The following is a 15,703-nucleotide window of genomic DNA, read 5'->3' as shown; positions in this document are numbered from 1 at the left end:
ATGCGCGCAAATGAGAAAATAAGCGGAAAAATAGAAACATCGACGAAAAACGCTCTGTCCTGGGGAACCGGCAAGGTTCGCTGCGTTTTTCCGACCCCTTTGGCTTAAGGGAGGTGAGAGTGCAAGAGTGGGATGATGTCGTTTAACCGCAACAGCGCCAAATAGCAGGTACCAGCCTCACCACAGGGAAGGAAGAAAATACAAAAAAAAAAATAGAAGGAAAACCAAAGGACCGTATGTTTGTTACGACGTCCAAAACCAAAAGTATCAGATTTATGGTTTTATTTGATTTTAAATAGAAGTAAATGAAGATAAATGTGGCGATGGTCTGGAGGGAGTTGTTTGTTGTCCGGTGTGGTCCCTCAAACTTTTTTTTTCGGTGGATGTGGGAATTGATTTTTTATTCACTTGACACATTTTAGCGCCTTTTGACCTGTTGGAGAACAACAACGCAACCTTAAAATAAAATATTCAGAATACACTGTATAACGTTTCTTTATGCATTTTTAATCAACATAAAAATGTAAATATCTTAAAAATTTAGAATTTTTAAGAACCACAGATAGTTAAAAGAGTTAAATGCCTGGGAAAAAATATTTTCAATTGAGTACTAAAGTCCGATATCAATTTTTATATACAGCAGTAAAAAACACGCTTAAAAACCATTTCTGATCACTTGTTTTTCATTTCATTGCAAAAAAAAAATATCAAATTGAAATAACAAGCCAACGTTTCAACATTTGCATGGAAACAGTCTAATCTAATCTAATCTAATCTAATCAGACCCTAGCGCAGCCAATCTTTCGAAGGGATCCTGGAGAGTGCCTTAGGTTAGATGACGCCTAGCACTCTTCTTGTCATTTATTAACATTTGTAGTGCGCCATTGCATCGGAATGCATTGAAACATCACAAGCGTTAAAGCGGCCAGGCCTACTGCGTAAAGCCGTATCGCAGAGATGACTCGTTAATTGGGTTGAGTTTGAGCACTGAGTGTTCGAACAACAACACAATTCTGAATCGACAGGGGAGGAAGAAGCGTGGGGACACACCACCATACGCTCCGAGATTTTTTGGTTGTATTCGTTGGGAGCACCATGCTAAGAAGGTTTGGTACTCCGGGACCCTCTGGGATGGGACATTGTATTTCCACGAATGCCCTTGACTCTATTTGCCGTGGTTATAGCGCCACAACTCGCTCGTTTCAACATTTGCATGGAAACAGTGTTTTAAAATGCATTTTACACTAGTTCAATCATCATTCATCAATCTTCATTAATTTTCAAAAAATATAAGATTTGACTAAAACAAAAATTTTAGCGCAAAAAACCTTTTTTCGATACTAAAAATCGAACACTTAAAAACAAATATTTTTAAATCAACCCAAACATGCTAAAATGATGTTTAATGCAGAGGAATGCATTTTAAATTGATTTCAGCTGACTGCACCTCAATTTCCATTGTAATTTTTGATCTTTTTGAAACCATTGTTTTTGCCCCCTGATTTTTCGAGCCAGTTTTAAAGGTGGTGGAAGACAAAAACTTCAAATAAAATTTGTACCACCCTAATGTACTGTCTATAAAATAATTTACAATAATGTTTGACTATTTTTACAATCAGATTGTTGCAGGATTGGGTCCGTAGTTTGACAACTTCAGTGTGATTATGGTTAACCAATAGAGTAATCTTAGCCTGAGCTCACGCACCCTAGCACCCCATTTGTTTTGCTGGTGGGTAAACAAATTAAACTCAATCTTTTCCGTGTACGTACACGCAATACATGCGCACGTAGATAACTCTATATACATATAAAAATCATTTTGTTATCATTTTTATTTCTGTTTATTAGAGCTTTTTGTACTTTTTTTTATAAATGGAATTTTTAAAATTATCAGATAGGGGAAAGTGGGGCAAGTGTAACAAGCTAAGGAAGTGCTCGTTATAACCCATTAAAAACGTTAAAAAATCTGTCGGATTTTTTGACAATCATCTTATTCCAGGTCTTGACTAAGACTTTGATAGAGCAAGTTTTTAAAAAATCCTGCTTTTAATTGAAAAAAATTTGATTTTAAAATTTTTGATTTTCCGTACGTTCTACTCAACTAGTGGGGCAAGCGAACAACCCGTTGGGGCAAGAGGAACAATGCATGAAACAACAGTTGAACTGTTATCACTTAGATACATCAGATTAGAATGAATTTGAAACGTTTCTTTCATTTTTAGATAAAAAAATAATATTTTACTAAAATTTGATCGTTTTTACGAAAAAAATTATTACTTAGATGACAAATAGTAAATTTTCATGACAAAACTATATTTTGTATGGACAATTTTTGTAACAATTGTTTATCAGTTTTTAAGTACTTTTATGTATTTATTTCACAATAAAATATGTTGTTGCAGCAATTCGTAATTTTTTCTATACTAACCAAAAGTTAAATCATACTTTATAATAGGTGCAAGTCATTGGTAGGGACACTACTAATCTAGGAAAAATAGCATTTTGATAAAATGAGCCTTAAAACAAACCCTAAGCTTTATTTTGTACTTTCCAAATATTATAAGAAAACAAAGGTTTTGAAAAAAACTTCATTCAATCTTATGCCCAGTGGCGTTTACGTTGTTTTGGCGGTTATGTGGTAGTAGAATCAGCTAATTGCATTGCTAGCAACAATTCCTCATACTGGAAGAATCAAAATTGTAAAAATTACTGCCGTACGAGCGATTGTTCCTCTTGCCCCATATGGTCGCCTTGCCCCACCTTCCCCTATTTGTGAAAATTTATAGAAAGTCTATATATTTTGCACTCAGAGAAAAAACATGTGTTGATAAGGTCGATCAACATTCAACACTCAATTTAACATTTGTTTATGGGACCTAATAAAAAAAACTCTCGAAATTTAAAAAAGTAGTGTTGCAATAGGATTCATATCTTTTTAACACTGGAACGCCCAACGCATGTCCAACTTACAAGGACGCCCATCCCTCCCAAAAAAGTTGGAACGGCAACTTCAACTCGCTGGTTCTCGGGCATTTCTCAACCAATTGTGACGATTCTTGTTTCCAGGGATTTGTAAGAATCTGTAATTTCTACGACCGAAAACATCGTTCCACCTTTTTTAAAAAGACTGCCTCCGCGGAATTTTTGGCGAATTTTTATTTACACGCGCCAAATCGGATTAAGGGTCGCGAAAGGGCAAAAAAACTTTTGCGGGATTGTACACTGCTTTTTCAATAAAATTCAATAAATGTTTAAAGGAGTTTAAACATGCTAAATATGATTACAAACGCATGCAAATTCATTTCTCGTGGTTTTCAATTGCTTAAACTAATTTTTTTATTTAAATTTTGAAGTTTAAAAAAAATCTTCACCATAAATGTTTAACCTGACTTTGAAGAGGGGCGACATAAAGTTTAAAACAATTTTGCAGCGGCCTAATTAATATTTTTCAATCAATCAGGGAATAAAAATATTTTTTTAAAAACTTCAAAATTTCCATGATAATAGAAGTCTAATCTACTGAAATCAGCCTAAAAAAAGTCAAAATTAGTTTTTTTGTGTGTACACGATTTGTAACTCTTCAATTTTACTTGTCCTAATTTAAATTTTGTACACCTCCTTGCCTAAAAAAATTGAGACAATAGATAACTATTTAACAAACCCGTAGTTTTTAAAGGTAGCCATGGAGGCCTGAGCTATTGTTGTACATTTCGAGTTTGTGAAAAAGTGACCTATTGTCACAAAATTTGCAAAATAGTTCAAGCTGTTAAAATGCTTATCCGTCCTTTTCTCGTGATGCTCCATCCGTGATCCATCGTTAAATGTTTTCTTGTCAATTTATATATTTTTTGCATTAAAATAAAACAAAGTGATCTGAAATGGTTTTTTAAGCGTGTTTTTTACCGTTGTTCATAAACATTTACGTAGTGCTTTAGGACCCTATTACAAAATTAAAGATTCTACTTTTTCTCAGTGCTCATTTTTGGCTGCGTACTTCTGTCAGTTCAATCCCATCCTGAGCCCGACCCTGTCATGCAAATCACCTGTCAAAACAAAACGCGCTGACAGAAGCGAAACATTCGACCGTGTTGTTGTTCCCGCACATCTCAACTCGAATCAAAACTCGCCGGGATTTCGGAACGAGGAAAAAATCGGTCCTGTTTCCATTCCCACGGTCACATTCCACCGCCGTAATTGTACAATAGTGCTGAAGTGTTGTTCTAATTGTTAGTTAACCTTTTTAAAAGTGATTGAATTGTAATGTTAAAACCGTTGTGCCTTCTATCGTGAATCGTGTGTCAAAAGCAATAATCCGGAATGGCCTCAAAACGACACGGTAATTTTCAGCTGAAGGTGCCTTCGGCGTCGTACAAAAAAGCTCGGCTGGACATCGAGATGGTCTCCAGTCAGCACTATCAACGGCAGCAGCTGCAAGTACCGGCAGTTCGAACTCCGACGACGGTTGTTCAATCCTCGGACAGTTTGTGGGGCGAAGAGGACGATGAGTTTATTATGCTGGCATCGCAAGCTGTGGAGGAGGTCGAGATGTTTCAGAACTCGCAAACGGGGGACGTAACTTTTGGGAGGTTTGCGAAGCAGTCGGTTCCTTCGAGTACGCAAGCGTTAGACTCTGATGAGCTGATGCCGCCGCCTTCAGCGGTTCCGGGACCTTCGAGGTCGAAGGAAAAGGTGCTGCCGGAAGTTATTGATTTGCTGACGGACGATGACGATGTGTTCACGGAGAACTACGACGACATCGAGAAGCACATGGAGAACTTCTTCAACAACGGGGTGGATGATGATTTTAAGCTGGATGAAATTCGGCAAGAGGATGCTGGGGAACCGGTGCCGGTTGAAGAGCCGAAGCCGGTTCAGGCGGGTCCGTCACGACCACGGTATCTCCCGAGCCAGCGTCAGACTCAGGTCGATCGGGAAGCCCAGCTGAATGCGGCAAAAAAAAAGGAACACGCCCAGGACATTCAGATCAAATTCCTGACAAAGCAGTTGGAAATGGCCAGCAAGAAGACGGAGCAGATCCAGAAGGAATGCAACGATGCGATGGAACGGCTTCACACCCGCGAAGGAGAAGCTGCCGTGCTGCGGTACCAATTGGACAACGCCAAAAGCATCAACGACCAGCTCCGGCTGGACAAGATGAAGGAGAGCGAAACCATGACCAAGGAGTGGGCCAACAAGATCAAAGACCTGAGCAGCGTGATCGTCGCTCAGCAGTCGGAGCTCGAGTTCAAATCTCTCGAAATGATGAACCTCCGAACGAAACGGATGAGCAACTCGTTCCGTGGCGGCGCCGCCGACAAATCCATCGTCCATGAACCTCCCGTCACCAAGGAAGACTTCCGAATACACCAGCGAAGGGTCAAACTGTTCCTCCAACAATCCACGCTCTCCTACGAAATCGACCCGAAAATCTTCGACCGCTCCCTCGAAAGAATCTCAAAGTTCAACACCAACAGCCGAATCGCGACCTTCTCCAAAGGCGACTCCGTCATCTCGCAGTGCCTCGGCTTGCTCCAAACCCACCTTTCCCAGCTGGCCGCCCAACGACGACCTCCCCCGCCAGAATCGCTCGACGCCATCACCACAACCTCAGCCCGAGCCCTCTCCGAAATCCTAAAATACGCCAACCAGCTCAAACTGGTCCGCGTCAAGTACAAACACCTCGGCCCGAAGGTGGCCTTCGAGTTCCTCTGCAAAAACGCCAAAAACAACCGCCTCAACGGAGAAGTCAACATCAACCAGCGGGACGCGATCTTCGCGGACGAGCAGGCCGTGCTCACGCGGAGATTCCTCGCGGCGTTGGCGATTCTTGGGAGGTATTTGGCCCCGTTGGCGGTTAGTTTGGTGCGCAGTCACTGTACGGGAGTGCTGGGGAAAGCGTTGAACAAGCTGGGTTACGCGGTGGAGTTGTACCAGCATCTGGGGATGGTGACGGCGGCGGCGGCGTTGTTGAGTAGTCTATGTCATCATGTTGGTGCGATGGAGGAACGGTGAGTGACTTTACGGATTTTTTGGGTAAGGGTTCTGAAGCGAATCCCTTTTTTTATCCAATGAAGCCTTAGTCGATCACTCCCAAAATCAATCATTGGTAATGGTCAGCCCAACTGCGTGAATTCAACCGCAAAGATGAATCGTCGAATTCGATAGATGATTGTGTCACATTCCCCAGAAAAGCTTCTTTCACGAAAAATATTAGGAAAAGATGCAAAGTAATTTCAAAGATTAGATTTTTTTTAAATATCATAGAAAATATAAAATTGGAAAAAGTAATTTTATTCATGTCAAGAAATTTTCCTTTCTTTTTTGACAACAATTCTTGAGAAAATAAAAGAAAATGTATATTCGGCCTTTGACTTGTTCTTTTATTCTAAATATTTTCCCTTCTTTTTCAGTCATGTTAAATTTGTTATAATTTTTTTGCCGAATAAATTGCAGTTTCTTTTTTTTTGTAAATTTTGAAAAATTTGGAAATTTTGAAAAAAATTAAGAAATTTTGGAAATTTTAGAAATTTTGAAAATTTTAGAAATTTTGAAAATTTTAGAAATTTTGTAAATTATGTAAATTTTGTAAATTTTGTGAATTTTGTAAAATTTATAAGAAATTGTAAATTTTGAAAGTTTTTTTTATTTTCAAAATTTTATAACATTTTCCAATTTTTAAAATTCTTTGAAAATTTCTAAAATTTTCACAGAATTGGAAATTTTAGAAGCTATGAAAATTTTTAAAATCTGGGAAATTTTGAACAAAAATTGTAAATTTTGTAAATTTGTTAATTGTAAATTTGAAAACTTTAAATTTTGAAAATCTTGTAAATTTTGTAAATTTGGTGAATTTTGTAAATTTTGTAAATTTAAATAAATTATATAAATTTTGTAAATTCTGTTAATATTGTAAATTTTGATTTTTTTCAAATTCTGTAAATTTAAAAAAATTTTAAAACTTTTAAAATTTTGGAAATTTTAAAAATTTTGCAAAATTTTGTAAATTAAAAATTTAAAAATTTTAGAAATTTGTAAGAAATTGTAAAATTTTTAGAAATTTTAGAAGTTTTGAAAATTTCTAAAATTTGGGGATGTTTGAAAAAAAATATAAATTTTGTAAATTTGTTAATTGTAAATTTGTAAACTTTAAATTTTGAAAATCTTGTAAACTTTAGTTTGTAGATCTGGTGAATTTTGTAAATTTAAATAAAATTTGTAAATTTTGTAAATTCTGTAAATATTGTAAATTTTGTAATTTTTGATTTTTTTTTCAAATTCTGTAAATTTTGAAAATTTTGAAAAGTTTAAAAATTTTGCAAAATTTTGGAAATTTAAAAAAAACTGCAGATTTTTGGAAATTTTAAAAATTTCCAAAATTTTGCAAAATTTTGGAAATTTTAAAAATTTAAAAATTTTAGAAATTTGTAAGAAATTGTAAATTTAGCAATTTCTTGATTTTTTTTTTAATTTTTCAAAAATTCAGAAAATTTCTCAAAATTTTCAAAAATATTCTCCAAAAATTTCTAAAATTTAAAAAAAAAATTTAGAACATTTTAAAACTTTTGAAAATTTTGGATTTTTTTTTAAATTTTAGAAATTTGGAAAAAAATTCAAAAGTTTGAAAATTTCCTAATTTTTCACTTTTAAAATATTCCAAAACTTTAATTTTTTTTTTAAATTTCAGTTTTTTTTATTTTTTTTTAATTTTTGAAATTTTTTTTTTTTAATTTTCAAAATTGTTAGAAGTTTCAGAAATTTTAGAAATTTTGAAAATTTTAAAGCAATCTTGAAAATATTAGATTTTTTGGAAATTTTGTATATTTTTTTCATAATTTCCCCAATTTTTCAAAATTTCCACAATATTTTTAAATTTCAATAATTTCCAGAATTTTTAAAATTAAAAAAAAACTAAAAATTATAAAAATGTTAGAATTTTTTTATTTTGAAAATTTTGATACTTAAGAAAACGTTGGAAATTTTTGGAAAGTTTTTGTGAATTTTGGAAATGATAAAAATCACCGCGATAAATATTTCTGGGGAACGGTACATTCTAGGGAATTGATTTCTGGATAATTATTCAAGATCTTGAATATTTTATCTTAATTATAATTAATTATTCATGTTCTGTTTAAATTGCTCATAGTACCCTTTTTTTGGAATTTTATTTTCATTTTTTTTTCAAAATTGACGAAAGTTCAACCTTTTGCTACTTGAATTGATTCCCACCAGGATTGCCTCCGAGTCTCGCGCCGCGCGTAGCAAATCAGGTACTAAATTTGATCTCCCAAGCGCCAGTTGTGATCATAGCAGTTTTCCCATCAGTTCTCGATCAATTCCGAATAATCAAAATCAAAAATGCTTTGAACCGTCCATCTGCACGTCCTGTCCATCTGCACGTTCAATGCTCTTCACTGAAAACAATGAAAATTTGATTTATTTATTTTTTCTTAGAAAAAACATGTGTCGCAGGTCACGATGGCTGTTATGATTAATTCTTAAATTCTTAAATTCTTAAATTCTTAAATTCCTAAATTCCTAAATTCCTTAATTCCTAGATCCCTAAATTCCTAAATTCTTAAATTCTTAAATTCTTAAATTCTTAAATTCTTAAATTCTTAAATTCCTAAATTCCTAAATTCTTAAATTCTTAAATTCTTAAATTCTTAAATTCCTAAATTCTTAAATTCTTAAATTCTTAAATTCTTAAATTCTTAAATTCTTAAATTCTTAAATTCTTAAATTCTTAAATTCTTAAATTCTTAAATTCTTAAATTCTTAAATTCTTAAATTCTTAAATTCTTAAATTCTTAAATTCTTAAATTCTTAAATTCTTAAATTCTTAAATTCTTAAATTCTTAAATTCTTAAATTCTTAAATTCTTAAATTCTTAAATTCTTAAATTCTTAAATTCTTAAATTCTTAAATTCTTAAATGCTTAAATTCTTAAATTCTTAAATTCTTAATTTCTTAAATTCTTAAATTCTTAAATTCTTAAATTCTTAAATTCTTAAATTCTTAAATTCTTAAATTCTTAAATTCTTAAATTCTTAAATTCTTAAATTCTTAAATTCTTAAATTCTTAAATTCTTAAATTCTTAAATTCTTCAATTCTTAAATTCTTAAATTCTTAAATTCTTAAATTCTTAAATTCTTAAATTCTTAAATTCTTAAATTCTTAAATTCTTAAATTCTTAAATTCTTAAATTCTTAAATTCTTAAATTCTTAAATTCTTAAATTCTTAAATTCTTAAATTCTTCATTCATTTTTTTAATTTAAATTCTTTTATTTTACATTTTTTTATTTTTTTTTTCATTCTCAAATTCTTCAACTCTTTAATTTTTTAATTCTTAAATCCTTGATTATTCGAAGTGAAATTTTGTCAATGCCTTCGGATAATCGAGTCTGGACTGTATGTTTTAAGCCGATGCAATTATTTTCCACAGTTCACAGTTCTCCCTTTCAAAATCGGCCCGATAAATCAGGGGGCACAAAATATTTTTTCTACCAAAATGTTAAAGGAAATTGAAGTTTAATCTACCATTATCTGAGGTGACATTGGGTCTGGGGATGAAATTGGGTCATACAAAAATGCTGAAATTTGTAAGACCCAATCTTACCCCTGGGCGGTACTGAAAACAATTTGAAATGCATATCTTTGGGAGGGAGAGCTTAGGGATTTTTTCGGAACCAAGTAAGTTTTCAGTACTGAGTATAAGAATCAACATTTCAACAGATTTTCCACATTTTTGCAACAAACTTTTGTTTTTTTAATTATCCAACATTGTTCTTCGTCATGTTGGTCATGTCTATAACATAACCATAAAACTCAGATTGAGATAACCCATATCTCGAACTAATGGCTAATTTAAAATCCATTTCAGTGCAGTCGCGTTGATGAACCTGTTCAAATCGATCGTCTACTGCCGCCCGGACAGCGCTCTCACGCTAACGTACCTCTCCGAGGCCCTGTGCAGAATATCGAACCATTCCATCGACCTGCTGAACCAACTCTGCTGGCGCTCCAAACCCGAGAGCTTTAAACTCAATGAAACCTACAAGACGATTCAGTTTACAAAGGGTAAATCTAGCTTGTCTTATAAAACTGTTTGAAGAAATTGTCAACCTTCAACTCTCGCTCTCAGATTCCTGCGTCCTCCAGATCTACGCCGCCCTCCTAGAGTGCTCCGTTCCCCAGAACCGCACGCTGACCCGGCTCGAGGTGGACCGGCTGGTGGCCAACACGCGGCACACCATCTTCTTCCTGCGCAATGCCGTTGCCCGCCCGGTTCGCTGGATCCGGCACTTTTACCGCCACCCGGAACAATCGTCACGTGTGCCAACCCAGTGCCAGTGCCACATCCGGATCACCAACGCGTTCGTCGTGCTGCTGCACCAGGTTCTGCGCTGCTGGAACCACTGTCCGCTCGATATTCGTAAGATTCTTTGCACTAGTTGAGATTTTTAAGTAATTGAAGAATTGTTCCGCCTTTCCAGCGAATCACAGCATGCTCCAGATCGCTCAGGATGGAGTCCTGCTGCTGTATGATCTGTTTCAAACAGTGTATCGGGGGATGGTTTTGCGGGTGGGAGGCCACGCGATCGAATGCCGACTGCAGGCCAGCTGCAACTGGCTCGTGCAGCACCAGGACGACTTTCGTTTTCAGGATTCGCACAGTAAGTCAAAGTGTATCAACTTGTTGAAATTTCAGAGGCTACAAATGGTTCATCGTTTTCAGAAATGGCCCTGCGGAAGCTCGATCTGCGGTTGGTTATGGACGAACCGCTCAAGACTGGCGGCGAGGGGGCGTCTTCTGCGAGGACAGACACGGACAGTGAGCGGGCCGATCAGACGCGGCAGTTGTACGAGGAATTTTTCGACTGTAAGAATTTGGCGCTGTGGAAGATCTGAGAGGAAGGGGGAGAGGAAAATATATGGTGCAAAAAAAAGAGCTTTGGCTGTTTTTTTTTTTTGGTACAGTGAAATCATTTATCATAACTTTTCTTGTTAATATCATGTAAGGGTGCACAGCTGCCAAGGAAGTTGTTGTCTTCTTATTCTAAAATTGTCAAATTCACGGACCCAAACTTTGCTGCAAATTATTGTTCAGGCAGTACCTTAAGAGATGAATGAAAAGTTTTATCAATAGTTCCAGTTACTAAAATGTCTGTAGCAAAAATTCTTGGTGCAAACGCTCTGTTTGATGTGCACCGTTAAACCAGGGCTGTCCAACATCCGGCCCGCGACGGCTTTTGAAATTGTTCAATGACTGGCTCTTAGGCCTCTTGAAATATTTTATAAACAAGTTTGTGATTTTAGCATCAGCAATATTTTTTCAGATCCGATTTTCAGGGTTAATATTGCGCTAGAAAAAAATATCTAAAATATATTTAAACAAATTTATCATTCTTAAAAAAGTGATTGTTGCACATATTTTTCAAAAATTAAAAAAAATCCCAAGAAATCAGAGAGCAAAAAAATCTTTTCTTTGGGCCCTTGCAAATCATTTTTGAAGTTAATGTCCCTTGACTCTAACCAGAGGAAAAAATATTAAAAAAGAACAAGCTATACTTTCAACATTTCAAAGAAAAAATATTTTAAAACAAACAAAAATTGAAAATAAAAATGCATTTCTAAATTTTTTTTTTTTTTAAAGATAAACTTAACGTTGGAAATTTGTACTTATTTTGAACACAAACCTTCTTTTAAATTTTTTGTGATAATTGGATGATTGAGTCTGGCCCTAGGTCCTAGGTCTGGATCGTATTATAAAAGAAATGGTTTTTGCCTCAAGATCAGGCCTGCAAAAAGGCCTCAAGATACCGCTAAGGTATTGTCCAAAACATCCAATTGTACATGGTTTGCCCGTGAATTCTAGGAATTGTTTTCAGACTCTCCAGCCTCTTTTTTTTTTTTGAAGTTTTATAGAAGTTTGCAAGATTAGTTGATATTAAAGATTTTATTTGAGCAATTCTCTACGAAATCGGTCTTTTTTTTTAGAATTATAATTTTTGTAATTTTTAATCCGAATGAAACTTTTTTGGTGCCTTCGGTATGCCCAAAGAAGCCATTTTGCATCATTAGTTTGTCCATATAATTTTCCATACAAACTTGGCAGCTGTCCATACAAAAACGATGTATGAAAATTAAAAAATCTGTATCTTTTGAAGGAATTTTTTGATCGATTTGGGGTCTTCGGCAAATGTGTAGGTATGGATATGGACTACTAGGGTGTAATATGGTTGTATGGAAAAAAATAAAGTTGTCCAAATTTAGCGAGCACAGCAATTTTTCAGTTCCTTTTGGGGTCCTAAACAACTCCCCAAAGTTTGAGAACGATCGGTTTAGTCCTCACTTTGCGCAAAGCGATTCAATTTTCCATATAAATTTGTATGGGAAAAACCATTTTTTTGGATTTCGATATTTATAAAACCCACGTTTCACGCTGTACTAAAACCGGATTCATATTCGGATGCTCTGGAAGATGCTCTACAACTTTCTCGTAGAGAGTATGGTGCTAACTTGCTCCTAAAAAAAGATACAGCGTGTTCAAAACTCGTCTAAAACGTGTTTTTTGCTCGAAAATCACGTTTTAGACGAGTTTTGAGGACGCTGTATCTTCTTTCAGGGACATGCTAGCACCATACTCTTTTCGGGAAAGTTGTAGAGCACCTTCCAGAGCATCCAAATATGAATCCGGATTTAGTACAGCTTGAAACGTGGATTTTATAAATATCAAAATAAAAAAAAATGATTTTCCCCATACAAATTTATATGGAAAACTGAATCGCTTTGCGCAAAGTGAGGATTAAACCGATCAGTCCCAAACTTTGGGGAGTTGTTTAGGACCCCAAAAGGAACTAAAAAAGTGCTGTGCTGGAAAATCGATTTTGATATTACACCCTAATGGACTACACTAAAAAAATTATAAAAAAAAATTTTAGTGATTTTTTATTTAACTTTTTGTCACTAAAATTTGATTCGCAAAAAAACATTATTTTTGATTTTTTTTTTATATGTTTTAGAGGACATAAAATGCCAACTTTTCAGAAATTTCCAGGTCGTGCAAAATATCTTTGAACGAGTTATGAATTTTTTGATTTTTTCAAAACATCTAAATATCGGTCGCAAAAATTTTTCAACTTCATTTTTCGATGTATAATCAAATTTGCAATCAAAAAGTACTTAATAAAATTTTGATAAAGCACACCGTTTTCAAGTTAAAGCCATTTTTTAGTAATTTTTTTGAAAACAGATGCAGTTTTTCATTATTTTAAATTAGTGCACACGTTTGCTCACTTTTGAAAAAAATATTTTCGAAAAGTTGAGAAAATTCTCTATATTTTGCGATTTGAACTTTGTTGGGCAAACATGTGCACTAATTTAATAAAATGAAAAACTGCCACTATTTTCAAAAAAGTTACTTAAAAATGGCTTTAACTTGAAAACGGTGCACTTTATCAAAATTTTATCAAGTACTTTTTGATTGCAAATTAATTTTACATTGAAAAACAAAGTTGAAAAATTTTTGCGACCAATATTTCGATTTTTTGAAAAAATTATTATTGATTCAAAATTTCATAACTCGGTCAAAGATTTTTTGCACAACCTGGAAATTTCTGAAAAGTTGGCATTTTATGTCCTCTAAAACATATCAAAAAAAAATAAAAATAATGTTTTTTAGCACATCAAGTTTTAGAGACAAAAAGTTAAATAAAAAATCACCAATTTTTTTACCGTGTATCATTTTTTTAGTGTAGTCCATATCCATACCTACAACTTTGCCGAAGACACCAAATCGATCAAAAAATTTCTTTTGAAGGAATTTTTGAATTTTCATACATCGTTTTTGTATGGACAGCTGCCAAATTTGAGGTTAAATTTTGTCCGGCCAGCAAAATCAAATGGTGCGCTAGTGTAGGTACACGAAACGTCATAACGGTCTATTTTTTGACAGCTGGAAGATCCCACCCTTTCTTATCTAATCGACAAACCTTGGTCACTGCCCTGCGAAATATGTTGGCTTACATATCGGGCTGTCAATTAAAAAAAACCATCTAGAAGTCGCCTAACAAAAAACTTGCTAGAAAGAGATACCAAAACTGATGCAAACAAACCCCCAGCTGCCATGTAAAAATTATTTAAATGTGTTGGTAAATTTTTGACTAGAAAGCCTTGTAAAACAAAACCTCAAACATCAAAATTTAGCTGACATTTATTTGCTAGCAGAAAATCTCGAAACCTAACCTCAAAAGAAAGTGGAACTATGACAGCTTGGAGTGTTAGTTTTTTTTCTGTAATTAGAGAATCTCAAATCAAGTGTCCATATCACCAATTTTTTTGTTCGTCGAATCCAATCGTTGAACCTGCAATCATCTCTCCTGCCACAAGGGAAACGGTGATGACAGCTGTCAAACTAGAATTGAGTCTTGTATTCATTCATAACGTTAAGAATTTGAATTCTTCAATTTGAATGCAGTTGATTTCGAGTTAAAATATTTTTTGAATGAACATGAAAAACTTTATTAACAATGCAGAAGACTGAAACGAAATGCACTTCAATTGAAGATCTTGGCGCCAAATACCACTGTTGACAAAACCGTGTTCTGTAAGTGCTAAAAAACGAATGGCGGTCGAAAATAGACATTTTGGGACTTAACAAGGTATCGTTATCACAATAATTGAAGTGTGTTAATTGTATTACTATGGATTTATTCCACATTCAAATCACGCTTTTCAAAACGGTGTATATCTGCAAATTTCGTTTGCCGAGAACGCTTTAAAATATGGGTTGTATTCGATGTACTTAGAACGAATCATGCTAAAGAAATCGGAATGTTGGAATTTGCCTCTCTCTATGAAAAGTACATCTCGAAGTCATGTGGCACAATTGAGTCGTTATCGCAGTTCATTCAAATATGTTGTTCAAATTTAGTCAAATTTGCTCTTCAATTTATCGTTCAAGCGCCAAAATTCGCTACACACGCTGCCATCGCTGTCGGTCCCCCTTCATTGATGTCTACGACGTATATAAAACCGTAACCCCCGTCCAAAGTTCAGTTTCGTAAAAATGTTCTTCACGCAAGCATCGCTGGTGCTGACCGCAATCTGGCTGCTGACCGATTCGCCGGTGGCCGTCTCGTCGATCGACATCACCTTCCAGGAGCACATTCGTGATGCGCAGAAAAAGTACCTGCTGGTCAACGATAAAAAGTCGTTCTTTGGAGCGTGGCAGGACTGTACCTCGTTGGGGCTGAAACTGGCCACGGTCACGTCGAAGGCGGACGCGGACGAGCTGGCGACGGCCATCGGAAGCTACAATCCGGAGTACAAGCAGCAGTGGTGGATCGGGGCGATCGCGTTGAACCACAAGGGGTACTTTATGTGGATTTCGACGAGTCGACCGTTGATTTTCCAGAACTTTATGAAGGGAGAGCCGAACAATCAGGACGGGAAGGAGGATTGCGTGTCGATCGGGCAGTATCCGGACTACAAGTGGAACGATGATGAGTGTGAGAAGTTGAAGCACTACATTTGTGAGGCGTAAGAGTTTGGGAGGCTGTGAGATTGTGTTAATTATGAGAATATTGGAATAAAATCTGTACTTACTTAACTTACTACAAATCTTACTGTCTCCTTGTTACACTTAAACCGCGATGGTTTGACACCAATTGAAGTCAAACGAACAATGTTACTCTTTAGTT

General features: G+C 35.1%; 2 protein-coding genes across 3 annotated transcripts in view; both read left to right on the top strand.

The window, feature by feature from the left end:
• Positions 1-15,703, top strand: part of LOC120418713 (uncharacterized) — a 406,326-nt gene that overhangs the window by 306,855 nt on the left and 83,768 nt on the right. The gene's annotated exons all lie outside the window — the stretch shown is intronic.
• On the top strand, positions 4,057-15,184 carry LOC120418701 (ATR-interacting protein mus304). 2 transcript variants are annotated; one of them, XM_039581166.2, is made up of 6 exons: positions 4,057-6,008; positions 9,883-10,079; positions 10,144-10,434; positions 10,496-10,675; positions 10,738-10,881; positions 14,965-15,184. In XM_039581166.2, exons 1-6 carry the CDS (start codon positions 4,318-4,320, stop codon positions 15,039-15,041), a joined length of 2,580 nt encoding a protein of 859 aa, XP_039437100.1. In that variant the 5' UTR covers positions 4,057-4,317; the 3' UTR covers positions 15,042-15,184. The 2 variants fall into 2 exon arrangements, with proteins under 2 accessions (XP_039437100.1, XP_052562836.1); XM_052706876.1 differs by lacking the exon at positions 14,965-15,184 and having other exon boundaries at positions 4,058-6,008; positions 10,738-12,520.

The sequence above is a fragment of the Culex pipiens genome, chromosome 2 (genome assembly GCF_016801865.2).
Source record: "Culex pipiens pallens isolate TS chromosome 2, TS_CPP_V2, whole genome shotgun sequence".
Taxonomy (NCBI): domain Eukaryota; kingdom Metazoa; phylum Arthropoda; class Insecta; order Diptera; family Culicidae; genus Culex; species Culex pipiens.
Note: the sequence above shows the minus strand (reverse complement) of the source record. Positions and strands in the feature narration are given on the sequence as shown.

Coding starts and splice junctions, on each gene's coding strand:
- LOC120418701 (XM_039581166.2), top strand. CDS start 4,318: ATGGCCTCAAAACGACACGGTAATTTTCAGCTGAAGGTGCCTTCGGCG. Junction 6,009..9,882: donor GTTGGTGCGATGGAGGAACG/GTGAGTGACTTT, acceptor AATCCATTTCAG/TGCAGTCGCGTTGATGAACC. Junction 10,882..14,964: donor GTACGAGGAATTTTTCGACT/GTAAGAATTTGG, acceptor TTATCGTTCAAG/CGCCAAAATTCGCTACACAC.